The sequence below is a fragment of the Priapulus caudatus genome, unplaced genomic scaffold (genome assembly GCF_000485595.1).
Source record: "Priapulus caudatus unplaced genomic scaffold, Priapulus_caudatus-5.0.1 Scaffold37, whole genome shotgun sequence".
Classification (NCBI taxonomy): domain Eukaryota; kingdom Metazoa; phylum Priapulida; class Priapulimorpha; order Priapulimorphida; family Priapulidae; genus Priapulus; species Priapulus caudatus.
The window spans coordinates 496,061-513,916 of record NW_014577098.1 but is presented as its reverse complement, the minus strand read 5'-3'; the positions used below and the strand labels follow the sequence as shown (position 1 = coordinate 513,916).

The window sequence follows — 17,856 nt, the reverse complement described above, 5'->3', positions numbered from 1 at the left end:
AGAAGAGAGGGAGATGGAAGAGAGAGAGGGAAAAGAGAGGAGAGAGGGATGTGCGGTTAGAGAGGAGAGAGAGAGAGAGCGGCGGCGAGATGGGAGAGGTGGGAGAGAGAGAGAGAGAGAGGGGAAGGAAGAAAGAGAGAGAAAGACGATGAGATGGGAAGAGAGAGGAAAGAGGAGAGAGAGAGAGACGAGATTGACGAGAGAGAGAGAGAGAGAAGAGAGAGGGAGGATGATGTGCCAGCGCAAGCAGTAAAGCCATCCACCATGAGATGACTGCGTGCAGTTAAGAGATACGACTTTGTACACGGCTAAGACATGTGACTTTGTTTAGGTACAAGACAAGACTGTGTAGATATAAGGCACAGCACTGTTTGTTATAATAGATTACATTGCGTGGGTACAAATAATTTGTCTCGATGGTGAAGTGAGTGAGTGCGCGCGAGTGACGTGCGTACCCGTGTCTAGGCCGAGGTCGGTGAGCGATCGGCTCGTGGAGAGCGTGACGACGATGACGCGGTGCTTGAGGATGTCCTCCTTCGTCGGCGTGTTGAAGCCGTCACCCTTCTCGGTAACGAGGCAGTATCGCTGCACGGTCGGGTTCACTGTCTGCACCCAGCGCTGCCTGCACACCCACGAGACAAGATCAGACACAGTGACGCACACACGCACACACGCACGCACACAAGTACGCACGCGAGCGCACGCACGCACAGATGCACGCACAGATGCACGCATGCAAAACATGCCGCATCAAGCCGCAAAATAAAGGGTATGCTGTCTATACGTCAATTGATTTCTGCAGACGAGACAACACTCACACAATACACGTGAACATTGTGTGCAATATAAGGTATGGGATCTGCATACATTGCTGTCTGCTTATACACGCACCAACACACACATGAACGCACACATGCACGGACGCACGCAGACATAAGGGATATGCGTGATTTTTTATTCCCTGCAATCGCACATCGCACAGACCACCTTCACGCATCTGGTAATAGCTAAATTCTTAATATCATTTCCCCTTTCGTCTCTGTGGCGTCATGATGCCATGACAGCACACAGTCTAGCTCATGGGCACAATAGCACATCCCTAAGCCTCTAAGATAAATTTGCAGTGGCGTTCCGCGAGCCCTACAGCTAATCAGCACCTGCAGATCGAGTCACGCAGTCATACATACCTGTAGTAGACTCGCAGTGGCTTCGCTTCGGTTAATCCCTGCTCTACGAATGAATGCAGGTAGTCCTTGATGTAGAGATCGGCAGCGCTGTAGCAGCAACGAAAGCGACAACACATCAATAAACACGATCGCTCGCAAACTAGACGCAACGGCACGACGTGCGAACGATGAGAGTGAAACCTGCCTGGTTCCTCACAGACAGCTGACGTACGGAGGGATCTTGCACGTTCCCTCCAACCCCATGACACTTGTCAAGACATGCCGATGGCAGAGAATCATCTAGCCAGCGGGAGAAAGGTCGGCCCAATGACGTATCTGTTACAGCGTCTGCAATGGCGGTGGGCGTGGGGGAGAGTCAGCCAACCTGTTGGAAACCATACTCCAGCAATGGGATGGGGTCAGGGGAAGGGGCAGGGTCAGGGGAAGGGGCAGAGTTAGGCTACCCTACCAGTAAGCGTGTCTGCACCAGCAGTGGGCTGGGTGCGAGGGTGCCTACCTGTTGGAGTGCGTGCACACGAGCACGCGCGTTCCCTCCTGCTGAGCTATCTGTTTGATGGCCTGCGCGAGCGTGAACGTCTTGCCCGTGCCAAACGGCCCGACGAGCAGGATCGGCGGCAGCTTGTGGTTGATCGCCGTCGTCATGGCGACGATCGCCTCCTTCTGCTTCGCGTTGAGCCGGCTGTCAAGTTTATCACTCCACTGCCTGGAAGACGACGGAAAAAACACGAGAGCAGCGATTACAACGCGAGAAAAACACGAGAGCAGCGATTACGACGCGAGAAAACACGAGAGCAGCCGATACGACGCGAGAAAACATGAGCGCAGCCGTTATGACGCGAGAAAACACGAGAGCAACCGTAGCGACACGGGACGCGAGAGCGAATGTCGGGATGCGAGACACAAGAACAGCTGTTGCGGCACAGCGCGTGTGGACGGCAGCTGCACTACATACAATCGCGTGTAATCTCCGCACGAATCGTCACAAAACGCAAAACTAGAGCACACGCCTCGCGTTCGCATAACCGCGCACGCAAACGCGTCGAGAACGCGAGCATTTTTCTAACGTAGCTTACAAAGCGCTCGACAAAAAAACCATCCAAGCAATTACCGCCGAGGCATTGACCGTGTGCTGCTGCGCGGCACACACGGAACCACGAAGGGGAGGTGTCCCGGTTTCACGCCGAAAGTCGGAACATTATAACACGCTCGCAAACAGCGGAACATGCTGGAATGTTCGCAAACGACGAAAGGTGCCGAAACGTTCGCAAACATCGGAACGTGTGCGAACAGCGGAACACGCCGGAATGTTCATGAATGGCTGAACATGCCGAAGTGTTAGCCGGAACACACCGGAATGTTCGCGAACAGCGTGAAACAGCACGGTCGCATGAGCGCGTGCCCGACACCATCCGGGGGCGGGAGGCTGCGGGATCGGGCGGGGGTGGCATGCGTTTAGTAGGGCGGGGGCATGCGGGCGGCGGCGGCGGGGGAGGCGAGCGCGCGCGCGACTGAGCGTGTGTGAACAACGGTGTGAGTGAAACAGCGAGGAACACGCTCTTACTCTGCGGGGATCACAGCAACCTTGGACCCTCTCCTGCTTCGCGCTTTCTTCTCACAGTACCTAGACACGGGAAGGTGCACACGTCATCATACATGACCGAGACGAGTCGATCCGTAGAACCACAGACAAAAAAAGGGGGGTCGAGACACAAGATCGTCACAAAGAGGAGGATGTAGGTCAACGCGTGCGTAGGTGAACAACGCGTGCGTAGGTGAACAACGCGTGCGTAGGTGAATGGGAGAGAACATGTGATGGCATCCAGGAAACACAATGTATCCTCAAACACTTACTCGAATTGCACTCGGGGGAAAATAAGGATAGATACACCTGGACGGTACCCAGGAAATCACGGACGGCGTCCGGCGAATAAATACGCTGCAGCCGCACATGGACGGTGTCCACCTCTCAGCCCACACACTTACTTGGACGGCGTCCAGGGAATGCTCGGCAGGCTGCGCAGGTCAGGGAACACCATGTTCATGTCCGGCAGCTTATCGACGGCGTGGTGCATCTCACACAGCGGCAGCCGGTTGAGCGAAAACTGCACCTCCGCGAGCAGGTCCGTGTCTGCGCGCAAGCCGAGCTCAGTGACGGCGTGCGGAGGCTGCCGCAGGAAGATGAAGCTCTTGCCCTTGTCTTCGACCTTCACCTCGTACACCTGTACGCAGTGTGGAGGAGAGGGAAGCGTGCGAGGTGGTTACTACAGATGTGCAGTTATAGCAGCATTATCAGTGTTGTATGCAGAGTGTCACCTCGTACGCCTGTACGCAGTGTGGAGGAGAGGGAAGCGTGAGAGGTGGTTACTACAGATGTGTAGTTACAGCAGCATTATCAGTGTTGTATGCAGAGTGTCACCTCGTACGCCTGTACGCAGTGTGGAGGAGAGGGAAGCGTGAGAGGTGGTTACTACAGATGTGTAGTTACAGCAGCATTATCAGTGTTGTATGCAGAGTGTCAAACTCGTACCCTGTACGCCAGGTGGAGGAGAGGGAAGCGTGAGAGGTGGTTACTGACAGAGTGTAGTACAGCAGCATATCTAGTGTTGTAATGCGAGTGTCACCTCTCATAGCCTGCATGCAGAGGAGAGAAGTGAGGAGGATGTTTACAAACGATGTGGGGCGATGTGAGCACCACACAGAGTACCAGCTCTTATATACACGGGTAGCACCGTCATGCACCCACCCCCGCCCCCCGCACCCCTCCAACACCTTCTCCGCACCACTATCCAAACCGCTTCCTCAGTCACCATACCCTATGCCCCAGACGACCCAAAGCTTCCCGCCCTCGCCCTCCAAACGCTTCACCGGCACCACAACCCTCCCCCGTACCCAGCAAACCTTCCCGTAGCAGCCCCCAAACCTCCCCGCCAACATCCGGCATAATCTCCCCCGCACCCCAAAACTTCTCCCAGAACCAAACCTTCCCCAGAACCGCAAACCTTCCGCCAGCAGCCATACCCTCCCCCCCCCCGGACCCCAAACGCTCCCCCGAGCCGCCCCCCAACCTTTCCCCCAGGCACGACAACCCTCCCCCCCCCCCAGCCACCCCCAAGACTCCTCCCCCGGCCCCAAACCTTCCCCTGGCACCACAACCCTCCCCGGACCTCACAAAACCTTCCCCGCCGCCCCGAAACCTTCCCCGGTCACCCAAACTCCCGCACCCCCAACCTCCTCCAGCTCTCCAAACTTCTCTGACACCAACCCTCGCTCCCCAGCACGCCCAAACCGTTCCCCGCACCACAACCCTCCCGCAGCACCCCACACTTCCTCCGGCACCGCCAACCTTCCCCTCTCCGGACCCAAAGCCTTCTCCCGGCACCAAACCTTCTCCCCGCACCGCCCCCAAACCTTTCGCCTGCCCTACACCCTAAATCTTCCCCGCAGTACTCTCCAAAATCCCCCCCCCCGCGACCGGGTCCGGCCGGCCCAAACGCCACCAGGCCCTCCGCGCCGCAGCCACCGTGCGGGATAGAGCGTCGTCCACCCTCTGGTGTTTATGCCTTGGGCTGCCGCGGGCTGGAGGCGCCGCACACGAGCCGTCTGTCACGGTTGTTCGAGCAAGCAGGCGGCGCGCGGTCCGCCCGTTCCTCCGAGATCTCACGATGAGCTCATTGCGACGAACAACTCCGCTCTCCCTCGCGCGTACTTCGCCGTCGCAAGGTCGATCGGCATCAGCAGGTAGCGTTAACTGATCTGCAGCTTCGCGATCACGTGCTCCTCGCATGCATGCCCATTCACACTGCCAGCACTGAAGATCAGTACAGCCCACATCAAATTCTCGCCCACCCGACAATACCGACATTATACAATCATTCACCACAACACTAACCATAACCTATACATATACAACCTTAAGTCCGAGACTTCTGACATTATAAAGGTTACATGGCGGGCCATACTTTGACAATCCAAGATGGCCGCTCCCCTATCTTCTGAAGTGGACTCCTCTCTCAAACACGTTCTAAACCTTAGGCCGGGAATAGTATATTGGAAACAGTGGTGGCTTTATCCGGATGCTCCCCATCTTGTGTTGTAGCCCACCTACTATTTTGATTTGTGAACCGCCGAGCTTCCACACACCACGTGCATACCCCATCTCGGCAGAGTCGGCGTAAATTGTAGGAGGAACGTTCTAATATCTGCGTTCCACCTGGCAAGCTGCATAACCCTGGGCGCCATCCCTCAATGTATAAAAGTCGTCGCATGCGTGTCGTGTAAGTTGTTATTGAGTCAGTTGCCGTTCTCCCATCACAGACTGGCACCACAAACTCTCGCAAAGCCTGCCAGCCCAACAGAAACCGCACCAAAACGTGACACACAACAACAACGAACGACACACACATTATCGCTCAGCGCCAACAACAACAACACCCAACAACAACAACCAAGACAACATAAGAAACACCTAAGCCATGCCACACAATTCTTGCATGAATCTCGAAAAGAACAAAACTACAACAAAATGCGCTCGAATAATAAACAATAATTCATAGAGAGTGACTATACACAGGACAACACTTCACATGTTGTAATATGGATGGAAGCATTTCTGTTCGTACCTGTGGTGCAGGTAGAAGAACAAGAATACCCTGGTCCTGCTCAGCTCAGCTGTTACTCGTCTTCGAGAGGGCACAATGGTCCATAGACTGCTCTCACTCGCTTGCTCTCCACAGCACTACCGGTCTTCTCTGCAACGCACCGCAACAGTGTTCATACATCAATGCTACATATCCGGCTATCATTGGAGTCATATAGTATGTTATTCGCCGTTACGCTTGGCTTGTACACTTAGCGGACCTTACCTTGGCTTGTACGCGTGTACGACCTTTACCTTGGCTGTCATCACGTGTAAGCGACCTTACTGGCTTGTACGTGTGCAGGCGGACCTTTATCTGCGGTACGGGTTCGCGCCCTTACCTTGGCTTCGTACGTGTGTATCGGCGCCCCTCACTGGCTTGTACGTCGCTGGTAGCGGACCTATCTTTGCTTGTTACGAGTGTGTGGTGCCGCGACGCTACCGTTTGCTCGTCACGTGTCAGCGGAACCTTTATCTTGGCTGTACTGTGTCGCGGCCTTACCTTGGCTTGTACGTGTGTAGCGGACGCTTACCTGTTCTTGTACGTGTGTATCGCGGCCTTACCTTTGGGCTGGTACGGCGTTGTCAAGCGTGACTTATCTATGGCTTGTACGTGGCGTAGCGGACGCTACCCCTGCTGTACGTGTGTATCGGGCCTTCCATGGCTGTAATTGTGTACGGCCTTACCTGGCCTTGTACGCGTGTAGCAGAACCCTACTTTGGCTTGTACGTTAAGAGGACCTTACCCTTGGCTTGTACATGGTACAGGACGCTACCTTGGCTTGTACATCGTGTAGCAGACGCTACCTTGTCCTGTACGTGTGTATCGGGCCGTACTTGCTTGTAAGCGCGTGTAGCGGACCTTATCTTGGCCTGTTACGGGTCGGCGGACCTTACTGGCTTGTACGGTGTATCGGGCCTTAACCTTGCTTGTATGTGCTGATATCGGCCTGTACCTTGGCTGTACGCGTGTAGCGGACCTTACCCCTTGCTGTCCGATCGTTATTCGACCTTACCTGGCTGTACATGTGTACGGACCTTACTTAGCTTGACGTGTGTCATACGGGCCTTACCTTGGCTTGCTGGAGCTTATCTATGTCAGCTACGGGTACGACGTCGACGCACAGCCGCTGCAGCAGCACGGGCTCCGAGCCGACGTCAAACACGATCGACTGCCGAAACGTTGCCGAAGACTGTCCTCTGAGCCACCTGCTCGACGAAATCACGCGCCTCGCAAATATCGCAAAACGAAGCACCCGGAATACGTACGTATCTTCGACCACGAAGGCGGCATGTCAACACAGCTGTAACCGACGGCGCATTGCCAGGCTATAAAATTTTAATGCGGATCAGATATCGGTGTGCAGGTTACAATTTCGCACAGCCGGGTACTAGGGGTTAATGTGATTCACTAGCAACAGGAGTGCTCACGGGCGACATCCGAAGTAAAATGAAATCTCAAAGAGAGAGAGAGAGAGAGAGAGAGAGAGAGAATGAGAGAGAGAGAGAGAGAGAGAGAGAGATGAGAGAGAGAGAGGAGAGAAGAAGAGAGAGAGGAGAGAGAGAGAGAGATGAGAGAGAGAGAGAGAGAGAGCGAGAGAGAGAAGACGAGAGACGCGAGCAGAGAGAGAGAGAGAGAGAGAGCGAGAGCGAGAGCGCCCCCTCGTCACACACCTCACTCCTTCATGCGACGCTGTACTCCCCCACCCCGTCCGCCTGCACCTCACGCTTCACCTGTGCAGTAAGCTGTACTCCCCACCTCGTTCCGCACACCCACCTTCTGCGTAGCTGTCTCTCCTCCACCCTCCGCCCCATAGCACTCGACGCTTCATGCGGTAGCTGTACTCCCCCACCCTCGTTCCCAGCACCCACCCTTCCATGCGATATGCTGTACTCGCCTCAGCCTCTTCCGCACCCCCTTCACACGTAACTGCACTCCCTCCACCCCTCGTCCCTGCACCCACCTCACACGGTAGCTGTACTCTCCACCCTCGTCCTAGCACCCCTCACCTTCGTGCACGCTAAAGCTGTACTCCCCACCCTCGTCTCAGCCACCCACCTTCACGCGATAGCGTACTCCCACCCTCTGTTCCAGCACCACCTTTCACCGAGCGGTAAGCGTAACTCCCCCACCCCTTTCCGCGTTCCTGCCAGCAGTGTTTGATGTTACTTCCTGACACACGGGCTCCAGTCGTAGTTACGGCCACGATTTCTTCGGGCCGCTGATTGATGCTGGAATGTAGAATTGCTCCGATGTACGTCGTGACAGAGCAAAGCGTCCCACCCTTCGTCTGCAGACATACAACGTCGTGATAGAATAAGGGGACTGGCATCGACAGGTCAGGGGTGGGCGAATGAATACAGAGGGCTGACCGATAATTAGACGCCAGCTTTCGCTTTTTTCACAATCTAGAGGAACGGAGAAAAACAGCCAGACTGCAACACAACTGCAACCCCGCAACACAAACAGCAGCAGCAAACACAACGCAACTGCCACGCAACACAAACACCGCACCGAACACAAACTGCAACACCGCACACCGAACAGCCAGTTCACCGCAACACACACTGCAACACCGCAACAGCCGCAACACAAACTCGTCAGCACCGCAACACAAACAGCACACCGCACACAACAGCAGCACCGCAACACAACTGCAACACTGCAACACCGCAGACACAGAACGCAGAACCGGCAACACAAAGCAGCAACACCGCAACACAAACCGCAGCAACCGGCAACATCAAACTGCAACAGTCCGCAACACAAACTGCAGCCACCGCAATAACAACAGCACAGCAAACACACACAGCAGCAAACCGCAATACAAACTCAGCACTCGCAACCAAACGCAACACCGCAACGACAAACTGGCCGGTCACCGCAACACAACTGCAACCACCGCAACACAAAGCTGCAACACCGCAAGCACAAACAGCAACACCGTCAACACACCCAGCAACCAGCGCAACAAAACTGGCAAGCACCGCAAACAAACACAACACAATCTCCGCAAAACCACAACACGCAGGCACGCAACATCAAACGTAACGCCGATCACAATAGTGAGACAATGCAGAAGGGAGGTAAGGTAACGCTTACACAAGGAGAGACGAACAAGAGCGGGGAACCACAGAACCCGCGCCCGCATCATGCCACGTTCCGTACCTTGCTCGTGGACGGTGAACAGCCACTGGTCGTGCATCGCTTCGTGCCACGGTACGTCCAGGTCGCCGCTTGGCGTGCACGCGCACACCGAGTCGATGCTCTCTATCGCCATGCACACCTTGTCGGCACCGGCGCCTGCACACCACTTCCTCGCAGTAGTGGCTCCATGTAGCTTAAGAACCTACAACTAAAACAAACGTACAGCTGCTCGCGCCTCCTCTGACCCGCCCACCTCAACACGTCTCACTAAAACAAACTCGGTGCCGAGGTGTATCTTATCCGCACATCGCCACACGGCGACGATATATGTATCAACAAAAATGAAAGTGTCAATGACACTATAGCTCACCTTGGGTGGAAGAGAGGAGATGATATTAAAATTGTAAGTGTTTTCGTTTTACAGGACGAAACCACTAATGTGATCAACTGTCCTTACTCGCCCTTTTATACTAATAAGAAATTTCACTGTCTGTTCAGGGTTACTCTGAGCGAATAAAATGATTTCAGTCTGAAAGTCTGAAATCTGGGCGGAGTGGTGGACGCCTAATGATCGCCATTTTGGTTTCGATCATTCGCGCAAATAAAAGCGAATAAACAGTTCATGAAATTACTGTATACGAAGAATCTAACACAGACGTAGGTATGCCTGCATTAGCAGATAGTAGGTTAGGTAGGTAGGTAGGTAGGTAGGTAGGCTAGTAGGGTAGGTAGTAGGTAGGTAGGTAGGTAGGTAGTAGGTAGGTAGGTAGTAGGTAAGGTAAGTAGGTAGTAGGTAAATTAACAAAACGACATGAATGCTAGATGACTCATTTCATTTTTGCCAACAAACAGTGGCTGCTCAAAGTAGGCTCGGACTGCATGAACCCCATCCGAAAATAGCGCGCGTGATCAACATCTCTCCTATAGAGTTAACCAAAGTCAACTGTCTGCATCTCGGAAACGATGGTAGGCTCCAACGATCCTTGCGCGTCACCTTGAGTCGACCGTAGGCTAGACATGAATGCATAGTGAATACTGCCTAAAATCTACCTAATTGCATGATTTTAGAAAATCAACCCCTGTGATATGTTTGGGCCAGTCCTTATTCATTCACAGCCAAAATGAGCAAATCCCGTTGATACCTGACTGACTATGCCACTTTCCCATTTTTGCGCCATAAATAGTGGCGGGCCTCGAAAGTAGGTCGACTGCATGCTCCAAATGAGACTTCAAATCCCTCCCATAGGAGTAACATACTATATGCAATTGACAACATGTGGTAAAACGGTCTTGAGTATTGGTGACCGGTCAGGCAGACACTGAAATCATAGTGCAAACTGCCAAATATCTTACCTAAGTTTGGCATAATTTTTAGAATATCAAAACCCTGTGATATTTGGGGCGAGTCCTTATCATTCACAGACCAAAAATGAGGCAAAATCCGCTTGACCCTGACTGTACTTAATGGCATTTCATTTTTGCCAAAAAGTGGGCGCTGGCTCGAAAGTAGGTCAACTGCTGCTCCAAAAAGACGTTCACCATCTCTCCCATAGGAGTAACAACTGTACTGCTAATTTGAAACATGTGGGTCAAACGGTCTCACGCGTAGCCAAATGTTGACGACGGACGGACGGACGTATGACGGACGACACCCCATGGCAATAGCTCTTCTTGACGATGTCAATGTGAGCTAAAAATAATCCCACGATGCGGTGCGTATAACAATAATTAGTCCACTGTAAGAAACCAATGATGATATTTACTGATGAATTTCTCAGAATATACATCGTTGCTGCCACGCACAAATGCATACTTGCATACATGCATGCACGTGAATTGACACACCTACACACGCACGCACGCATACGCACATCCGCTCACACACACACGCACGCATGCACGCACGCGCACAAACACGCACACACACACACACACACACACACACACACACACACACACACATACAAACTTACACACGCACGCACACACGCACGCACCAGTTGCCCTGCAGCTGACGGTCCTTCGCTCCCTGCATCTTCATCGTCCTGTACTCGAAGCGTTCCTTCCACTCATCCAGCTCCTCCTCACTGTGGGCATCGCAGCACGCCTCACCCAGCCGACAGTTGCCTCCGCTCATAAACCTGATGACGAGTGTAATTAACGACAGTCATTAACGATTGGCACACGATGCAAGCTGACGGGTGCCTCCTTTCATAAACTCGTTAAGGCAAGAATCACTAATGAGTCACAATTGATAAAAAAATGCCCCGTTTGTCACCTCCATCACCACCAGCGATTGTGCATTGCAGGAAAATTCCGTATATTTTTTAATGGAATATGGTTGTCATTATTTTTGCTCCAAATGATTTAAAACGTATGCACATCTTAGAGGTATTACATGGAACATGTTTTTTGCTTCAAAATGCTTATATAGCTTAGTACATGTAGTAACCTCTGCGCATCTAAGACATGTCATGTGGAATATTAATGTGTTTTTTTTGCTCCAAATGGTATATATATTTAGTCACCTATGTAAATCTGAGTCACAGAGCACACATATGCTATAGGTTTATCTGAAACAACACAAACCTACTATGAGTATGTCTGACATGACACAAACATATTATACGTACGTCTCACACAACACAAACATGCTATACGTACGTCTGACACAACACAAACTGGGTGCTGCAAAGGCCACGAGGTGGAGGTCTGTGCTTCCAGTCACGACCCTCGTCTGACAAGATGAGAGCCTGGTGACTGTCGCTGCGGCAATGCGTCTCCAGCTCAGCCTTGCTCTTATACGTCACCTTGCAGTAGACACAGTGCAGACTGGAGGAATCGTGCCTCTTCCGCCCTGTAATCGAGTGACAGAAACGGAAAGATTTTCACCATTGGTCCATGTCGATCAGTAACACCCTTACGCAGGGCTAGAAGATCGCATTTGTGACCCGCTCCAGCATAATACGGACTAAGTCGCAAGTCATTGTTTTGAGTAATGAGCACGCACACATGTCAGGGGAAAAAATACACGGGGGCGGCGGGCGATTTCGCCCCCGAAATGCCAAAAAGAGCCCCCGAAAATCCCCCCCCCGGCCGCCCAACAGCCCACCAGCCTCCCCACACCTGCGGGATAGAGCCTCACCTTGTTATCCTTGGGCTTGCCGTCAGGGCTGAGCGGCGCTAGCACGACTGTCTGCACGTTGTTGAGCAGCAGCCGGCCCGCGGCCGTGTCCTCCGAGATCTCAGCGATGAGCTTCATGCGAGCGAACAACTCGCCTCCCTGCGCGTACTTCGCCGTCGATACGGTCGACGGCATCAGCAGGTAGCGGTTAATGATCTGCAGCTTCGTCGTCACGTTGTACCTGCGCATGCGCACACACACGCACGCACGCACTGAAGATCAGTACTTACACAAATTTCCACGACATACGTACATTATACACATTCACCACAACACTAACCATAACCCTAACCATATAAATAACCTTAAGCCGAGATATTGACATTTATAGGTTTTTACATGGCGGCCATCTTGGAATCCAAGATGGCCGCCTCCCTCTATCTTGCTGAAGTGGCTCCTATCAAAAATTTAAACCTTAGGCACTGGATAGTATATGGAAAAAGTTTGGTGCTTTTATCCGGAATGTCCCCATCATTTTGTTTAGCCACCTGACTATTGGTATTTGTAACGAGTTTGCCACACACACTGTGCATACCTTTCGATGAGAAGTCGGGTAAATTGTAGTAGGAACATGGCTAATATCTAGCGTTCTCACCTGGCAATGCTGCTATACTGGGCCATCTCCTCAATGTATAATAAGTCGTGCATGCGTGTCGTGTAGTTGTTTTTGGTCAGTGCCTTCTCCATCACAGACTGTGTCACCACAAACTTGGAAGCCTGCAGCAACAGCAGCACCAAAATGTGACACACAACAACAACAACAACAACAACAACAACAACAACAACAACAACAAGAATAAGAAAACTACCAAGATGCAACAATTGTTCGCATTGAATTCGAAAAGAATAAAAACAACAACAAAATGGCCTCGAAAATAAACAAAAAGTTCATAGGAGAGTGACTATACCAGGATCAACATTTCACATGTCGTAATAGGATGGAAGCATGTCGTACCTGTGGTGCAGGGTAGAAGGACAGAATACCCTGGTCCTGCTCAGTCAGCGTTACTGTCTTCGAGTAGGGCACAATGGTCATAGTACTGCTCTCCCATCGCTTGCTCTCACACACTACCGTCTCCTGAAACGCACAACAGTGTTCATACATAAGCTACATATCCGGCTATCATTGTAGTCATATATATGTTATTCCGTTTACCTTGGCTTGTACACGTGTAGCGGACCTTACCTTGGCTTGTACGCGTGTAGCGGACCTTACCTTGGCTTGTACGCGTGTAGCGGACCTTACCTTGGCTTGTACGTGTGTATCGGGCCTTACCTTGGCTTGTACGCTTCCCCCCAGGGTTCACCGGAAACCGTCCCCAGCACCACACTTATCCCGGCACCCCAACCTTCCCCCGAGTTCTCAAACTTCTCGCCGGACACCCCAAACCTTCCCGCGACCCCCAGACCGTTAGTTCCCTGCCAACGAGCCCTAATCTTTCCGCCGACTGACACTCGCGAAAATCCCCCCACCCCACCACCCGGCCGCCAACAGGCCCCACCAGCGACTCGGGCCGCACACACTGGGAATAGTAGAGCGTTTCACCAGTTGTTATGACCGGAGCCCCGGCGTCTTGGCGCCACTGCCCCGTCGGGGCCTGAGGGACCTGGCGAGGCGCGCAGACGACGACACCCAGAACGGTCCGCCCGTCGGGCGAGAGGTAGGCTCAACCGTGTTGGTGTGGAAGGCAGATAGGAAGCAGGCCCGCGGGGAGCCCGCGGCCGGACAGGCGTGGTCCGCCGCATCCCGGAATTCACAGATGAGCGTTCAATCGCGGAGACGCGATAACAACTCGCGCTGCCGACCTGGACGCCCGCCTAAGCGCGGGTGACTTCGCCGTCGCTGACCGGTCGACGGAACGGCGAATGCGTAGCAGGTAGCGGGTTAATGAGTCTGCCAGCTTCGTCGGACACGTTGTAACACTGGAGCATGCTGGCACACCACGCAACAGACACGGACCTCGTGTGAATAGCAGAGCGGGGAGGGGTTATAGTATGGCGGGTAGGTAGGGGCACACACAGCGGAAGACAGGCAGGCAGCAAGAGGGGGCCGTATGCGGAGATCAGTAAGACGGTCAGAAATTTCGCACGACGAGCCGGCTTAAGTACATTATACACATTCAGCACACAACAACTAATCATAACACTAGACCATATAAATACCTTAACACAGATAGTTGATATTATGAGGTTTTACATGGCGGCCATACGCTTGAAATCCAAGATGCGCCTCCTCTAGTCTTTGCTGAGTGGCTCCTATCATAACATTTAAACCTTAGGGCACTGGATAGTACTGAGGAAAAAGTTTGTGGCTTCTATCCGATGTCCCCCATCATTTGTTTAGGGAGCGCCACTCGACTAACTGGTATTTTGTAAGAGTTTGCCACAAGTCTAGGAACTGTGCATACATTCGATGAGAAGTCGGGATAAGATTGTAGTGAGGCACGGGCTAATATCTAGCGTTCTCACTTGGCAAATCGCTGCTATACGGGGCCATCTCTCAATGTAAATACAGTCTGGGCATCGCCGGGTTAGGGGTGAAGGTTTGTTCTTGGTCAGCGTGCCACTATCGTGTACGACATCGCACGAGGAGTCTAGGGCCTGGGTCGAGCGACGAAAACTTGAGGGAACAGGCGCTCAAGGCGAGGCCAACGGCAGCAGCGCAGACATAGTGGACAGAGACAACAACACAAACAGACAAACAACCAAGACAGGAGACGATAGAACAAGACGAAACCAGGCCGGCGCAGGACACCGGAGAGCCGCCGCACGAAGACGCAGGCGCAGGAAGCCAACAACAGCAACAATAAGAGAATACAAGATGCCAAATTGTCTTGGCATTGAAGTTGCCGAAAGGAACAAAACAACCAACAAAGATGGCTCGGAAACATAAACATAACAGTTTATAGGAGAGTGCACTATGACAGGATCAACATTTCACATGTTGATAAGTCATGAGGGGGAGGAGATGGTAGCCTGTCGTACCTGTGGTGCAGGGTAGAAGAGGAACAAGAAATACCTGGTCCTGCTGCAGTCAGCGTTACTGTCTTCGAGTAGGCGGACAATGGTCATAGAGTATGCTCTCGCGCCCATCCGCTTGCTCTCGGACACACAGCCGGTCTCCTGACAAGGCACAACAGTGTTCATACATAAGCTACATATCCGGCTATCATTGTAGTCATTATATCGTTATTCCGTTTACCTTAGGCCTTGTACACCCAGTGTACGGACCTTACCATTGGCGGTTGTCACGTAGTGTAGGCGGGACAACGTGCTATTGCCTTTGTACACGTGGTAGCGGACCATCTGACTTGGTTGTACGTGTGCAGCGACCTTATGCTTGAGTTGTAAGCGTTGTCGCGCGGACCTTACCTTGCGCTTGTAACGTGTGTATCGGGCCATTACCATTGGCTTGTACGTGTGGTCAGGCGGCCGCCTTATCTTGGCCTTGTCGTCGTGTCGGAGCGGACCTTACCAGACGGCGTTGGCTTGTACGTCGTGAGGCCGGACGTCTTATCTTGGCTTGTAAGTGCTGGTCGCGGACGATTACCCTTGGCTTGTACTGTGCTAAGCGGACTTACATTGTCTTGTACGTGTGGTATCGGGCCTTATTCGGCTTGTACGTGTAGCGGACCTTAAATCTTGGGCTTGTACGTGTGTAGGCGGCACCTTACCGTTTGGCTTGTACGTGTGTATGCGGGCCTTACCGTTGCTTGTATGTGTGTATCGGCGCCTTACTGCTTGTAGCGTGTAGCAGACCTTACCTGGACTAAGTACGATAGACAGTACGAGACCTTACCATTGGCTGTACATGTGTAGCGGACCTTACCTTGTGCTTGTAGCATCTGTAGCAGACCTTACGATGTCATTTGTATGCGTTGTGTATGGGGCCTTAACCTTGGCATTGATACGCGTGTAGCGGAGGTTATCTGGCTTGTAGAGTGCTGTAGCGGCACCTTACTTGGCTTGTACGTGTGTATCCGGCCCTTACTGGCTGTATTTGTGTAATCTGGACCTTACTTGGTTGTATCGCGTGTAGCGGACCTTACCTTGGCTTTACGTTGTGTAGACGGGACCTTACCGTTGGTTGTACAGTGTTGTGCGGACCTTACCTTGGGCTGTACGTGTTGTATCGGGCCTTCACTTGCTTGGCTTGGAGCTTCTCTATGTCAGCTACGGCGTACGTACGTCGACGCACAGGCCGCTGCAGCAGCACGGCTCGTCCGAGGCCGACGTCAACAACGATCGACTATGCCGAAACGTGCGAAGAGTGTTGCCGTCTTGAAGCCAAGCGCTGCTCGGACGAAATCAAGCGCGCACGCACAATAGCAAACGTAACACGCGTGAACTACGGTAACGTTGACGTGAAACGAAGGCAGGCTATAGTCCAACAACAGGCTGTAACGGACTGGGCGATGCCAGGCTAAAAAGTTTAATGCGTGGCGATCAGATATCGTGTTGCAGGGTTAAATTATTCGGCACAGCGGGTACATAGGGTATGTGATGTCATATAGCACCAGGCAGGAGATGCTCATCGACACCCGAATGTAAATGAAATCTCAAAGAGAGAGAGAGAGAGAGAGAGAGAGAGAGAGAGAGAGAGAGAGAGAGCGAGAGAGCAGAGAGAGAGAGAGAGGACGAGAGTCAGATAAGGAGACGAACGAGCAGAGAGAGCAGAGAACGAGGAGACCGCAGAGAGAGAGCAGCAGGGAGAGAGAGAGAGAGAGAGAGAGAGAAGAGGAGAAGGAGCAGAGCAAGCGAGCGAGAGAGAAGCGGACCGAGGCGAGAGCTGACCACCGGTCGTCCCTCCCGCGCGTAGCACCGCAGCCACTTCATCGGTAGCTGTAGCTCGGCCCACTCCGCTCGTTCCCAGCACACACTGTCATGCAGTAGCTTACTACACACCCAGTACCGTTACCGAGCACACAGCCAGCCTTCTGCGGTCAGCTGATAATACCACCCACCGGATTCGACCGCTCGTCCCAGCAACGCGCGCTCACTGGGTAGCTTGTAATCCCCACCCTCGTTCTCCGCAGCACGCGGGTCACCACTTCATGCGATAGGCTGTACTCCCACCCTCGTTCCCAAGACACCCACCTTCACAACGGTACGACTGCGACTGTCCCCCGACCGTCGTTCCTAGCACCACCGATTCAACGGTACGCGGTACTCCCCCACACCTCGGTCGCAGCACGAGCCACCCTTCGACGGTAGCTGTACTCCCCACCATCGTTCCCACGAGCACCCACCTTCATGGCGATAGCCTGTATGCTCCCATCACCCGAGCCCTCGTTCGCCTTAGCACCCACCTCCATGCGGTACCACGCTGTAAGCGCCGCCAGCCCCTCTGAGCTTCCTGGGCCAGCAGTGTTGGGATGCTACTTCCTGACAACCACGCCCCGGGCCCCGGGCCCAGCTTGTAGTTACGCACCGCATGGATTTCTTCGGCGCCGGCCCTGTTGCCGCGATGCTCCGGGCCAATGACATAGAAGTGCAGGTCCGATGTAGCAGTCGTTGGCAGCAGAGGAGAAGCCGTGTCCAGGCACCGGTTCGGGTCTGCCAGACATACACTACGTGTGTACACTGACACTAGGGACTGGTGCGATCCGACAGCCAGGGGTGGGGCGATGAATACCAGAGCGCTGACCGATAACTCTAGACGGCACAACACGCTTTCTTATCTCAGAGCAATCTAGAGGAA

General features: G+C 53.1%; 1 protein-coding gene across 1 annotated transcript in view; it reads right to left on the bottom strand.

Annotated features, from left to right (window-relative positions):
- The window catches only part of LOC106818691 (probable helicase with zinc finger domain), a 22,311-nt gene extending 4,841 nt beyond the window's left edge, over positions 1-17,470 (bottom strand). The window contains exons 1-11 of the mRNA XM_014823373.1: positions 17,336-17,470; positions 16,268-16,404; positions 15,985-16,000; positions 15,141-15,278; positions 13,111-13,233; positions 12,751-12,872; positions 12,117-12,336; positions 3,171-3,406; positions 1,684-1,890; positions 1,188-1,274; positions 452-622 (exon numbers count right to left, since the gene is read on the bottom strand). Of these exons, the coding sequence (XP_014678859.1) occupies positions 452-622; positions 1,188-1,274; positions 1,684-1,890; positions 3,171-3,406; positions 12,117-12,336; positions 12,751-12,872; positions 13,111-13,233; positions 15,141-15,278; positions 15,985-16,000; positions 16,268-16,404; positions 17,336-17,470 (1,592 nt within the window). The remainder of the gene's footprint in view (positions 1-451; positions 623-1,187; positions 1,275-1,683; positions 1,891-3,170; positions 3,407-12,116; positions 12,337-12,750; positions 12,873-13,110; positions 13,234-15,140; positions 15,279-15,984; positions 16,001-16,267; positions 16,405-17,335) is intronic.
- Between the last annotated feature and the right edge of the window lie 386 nt (positions 17,471-17,856).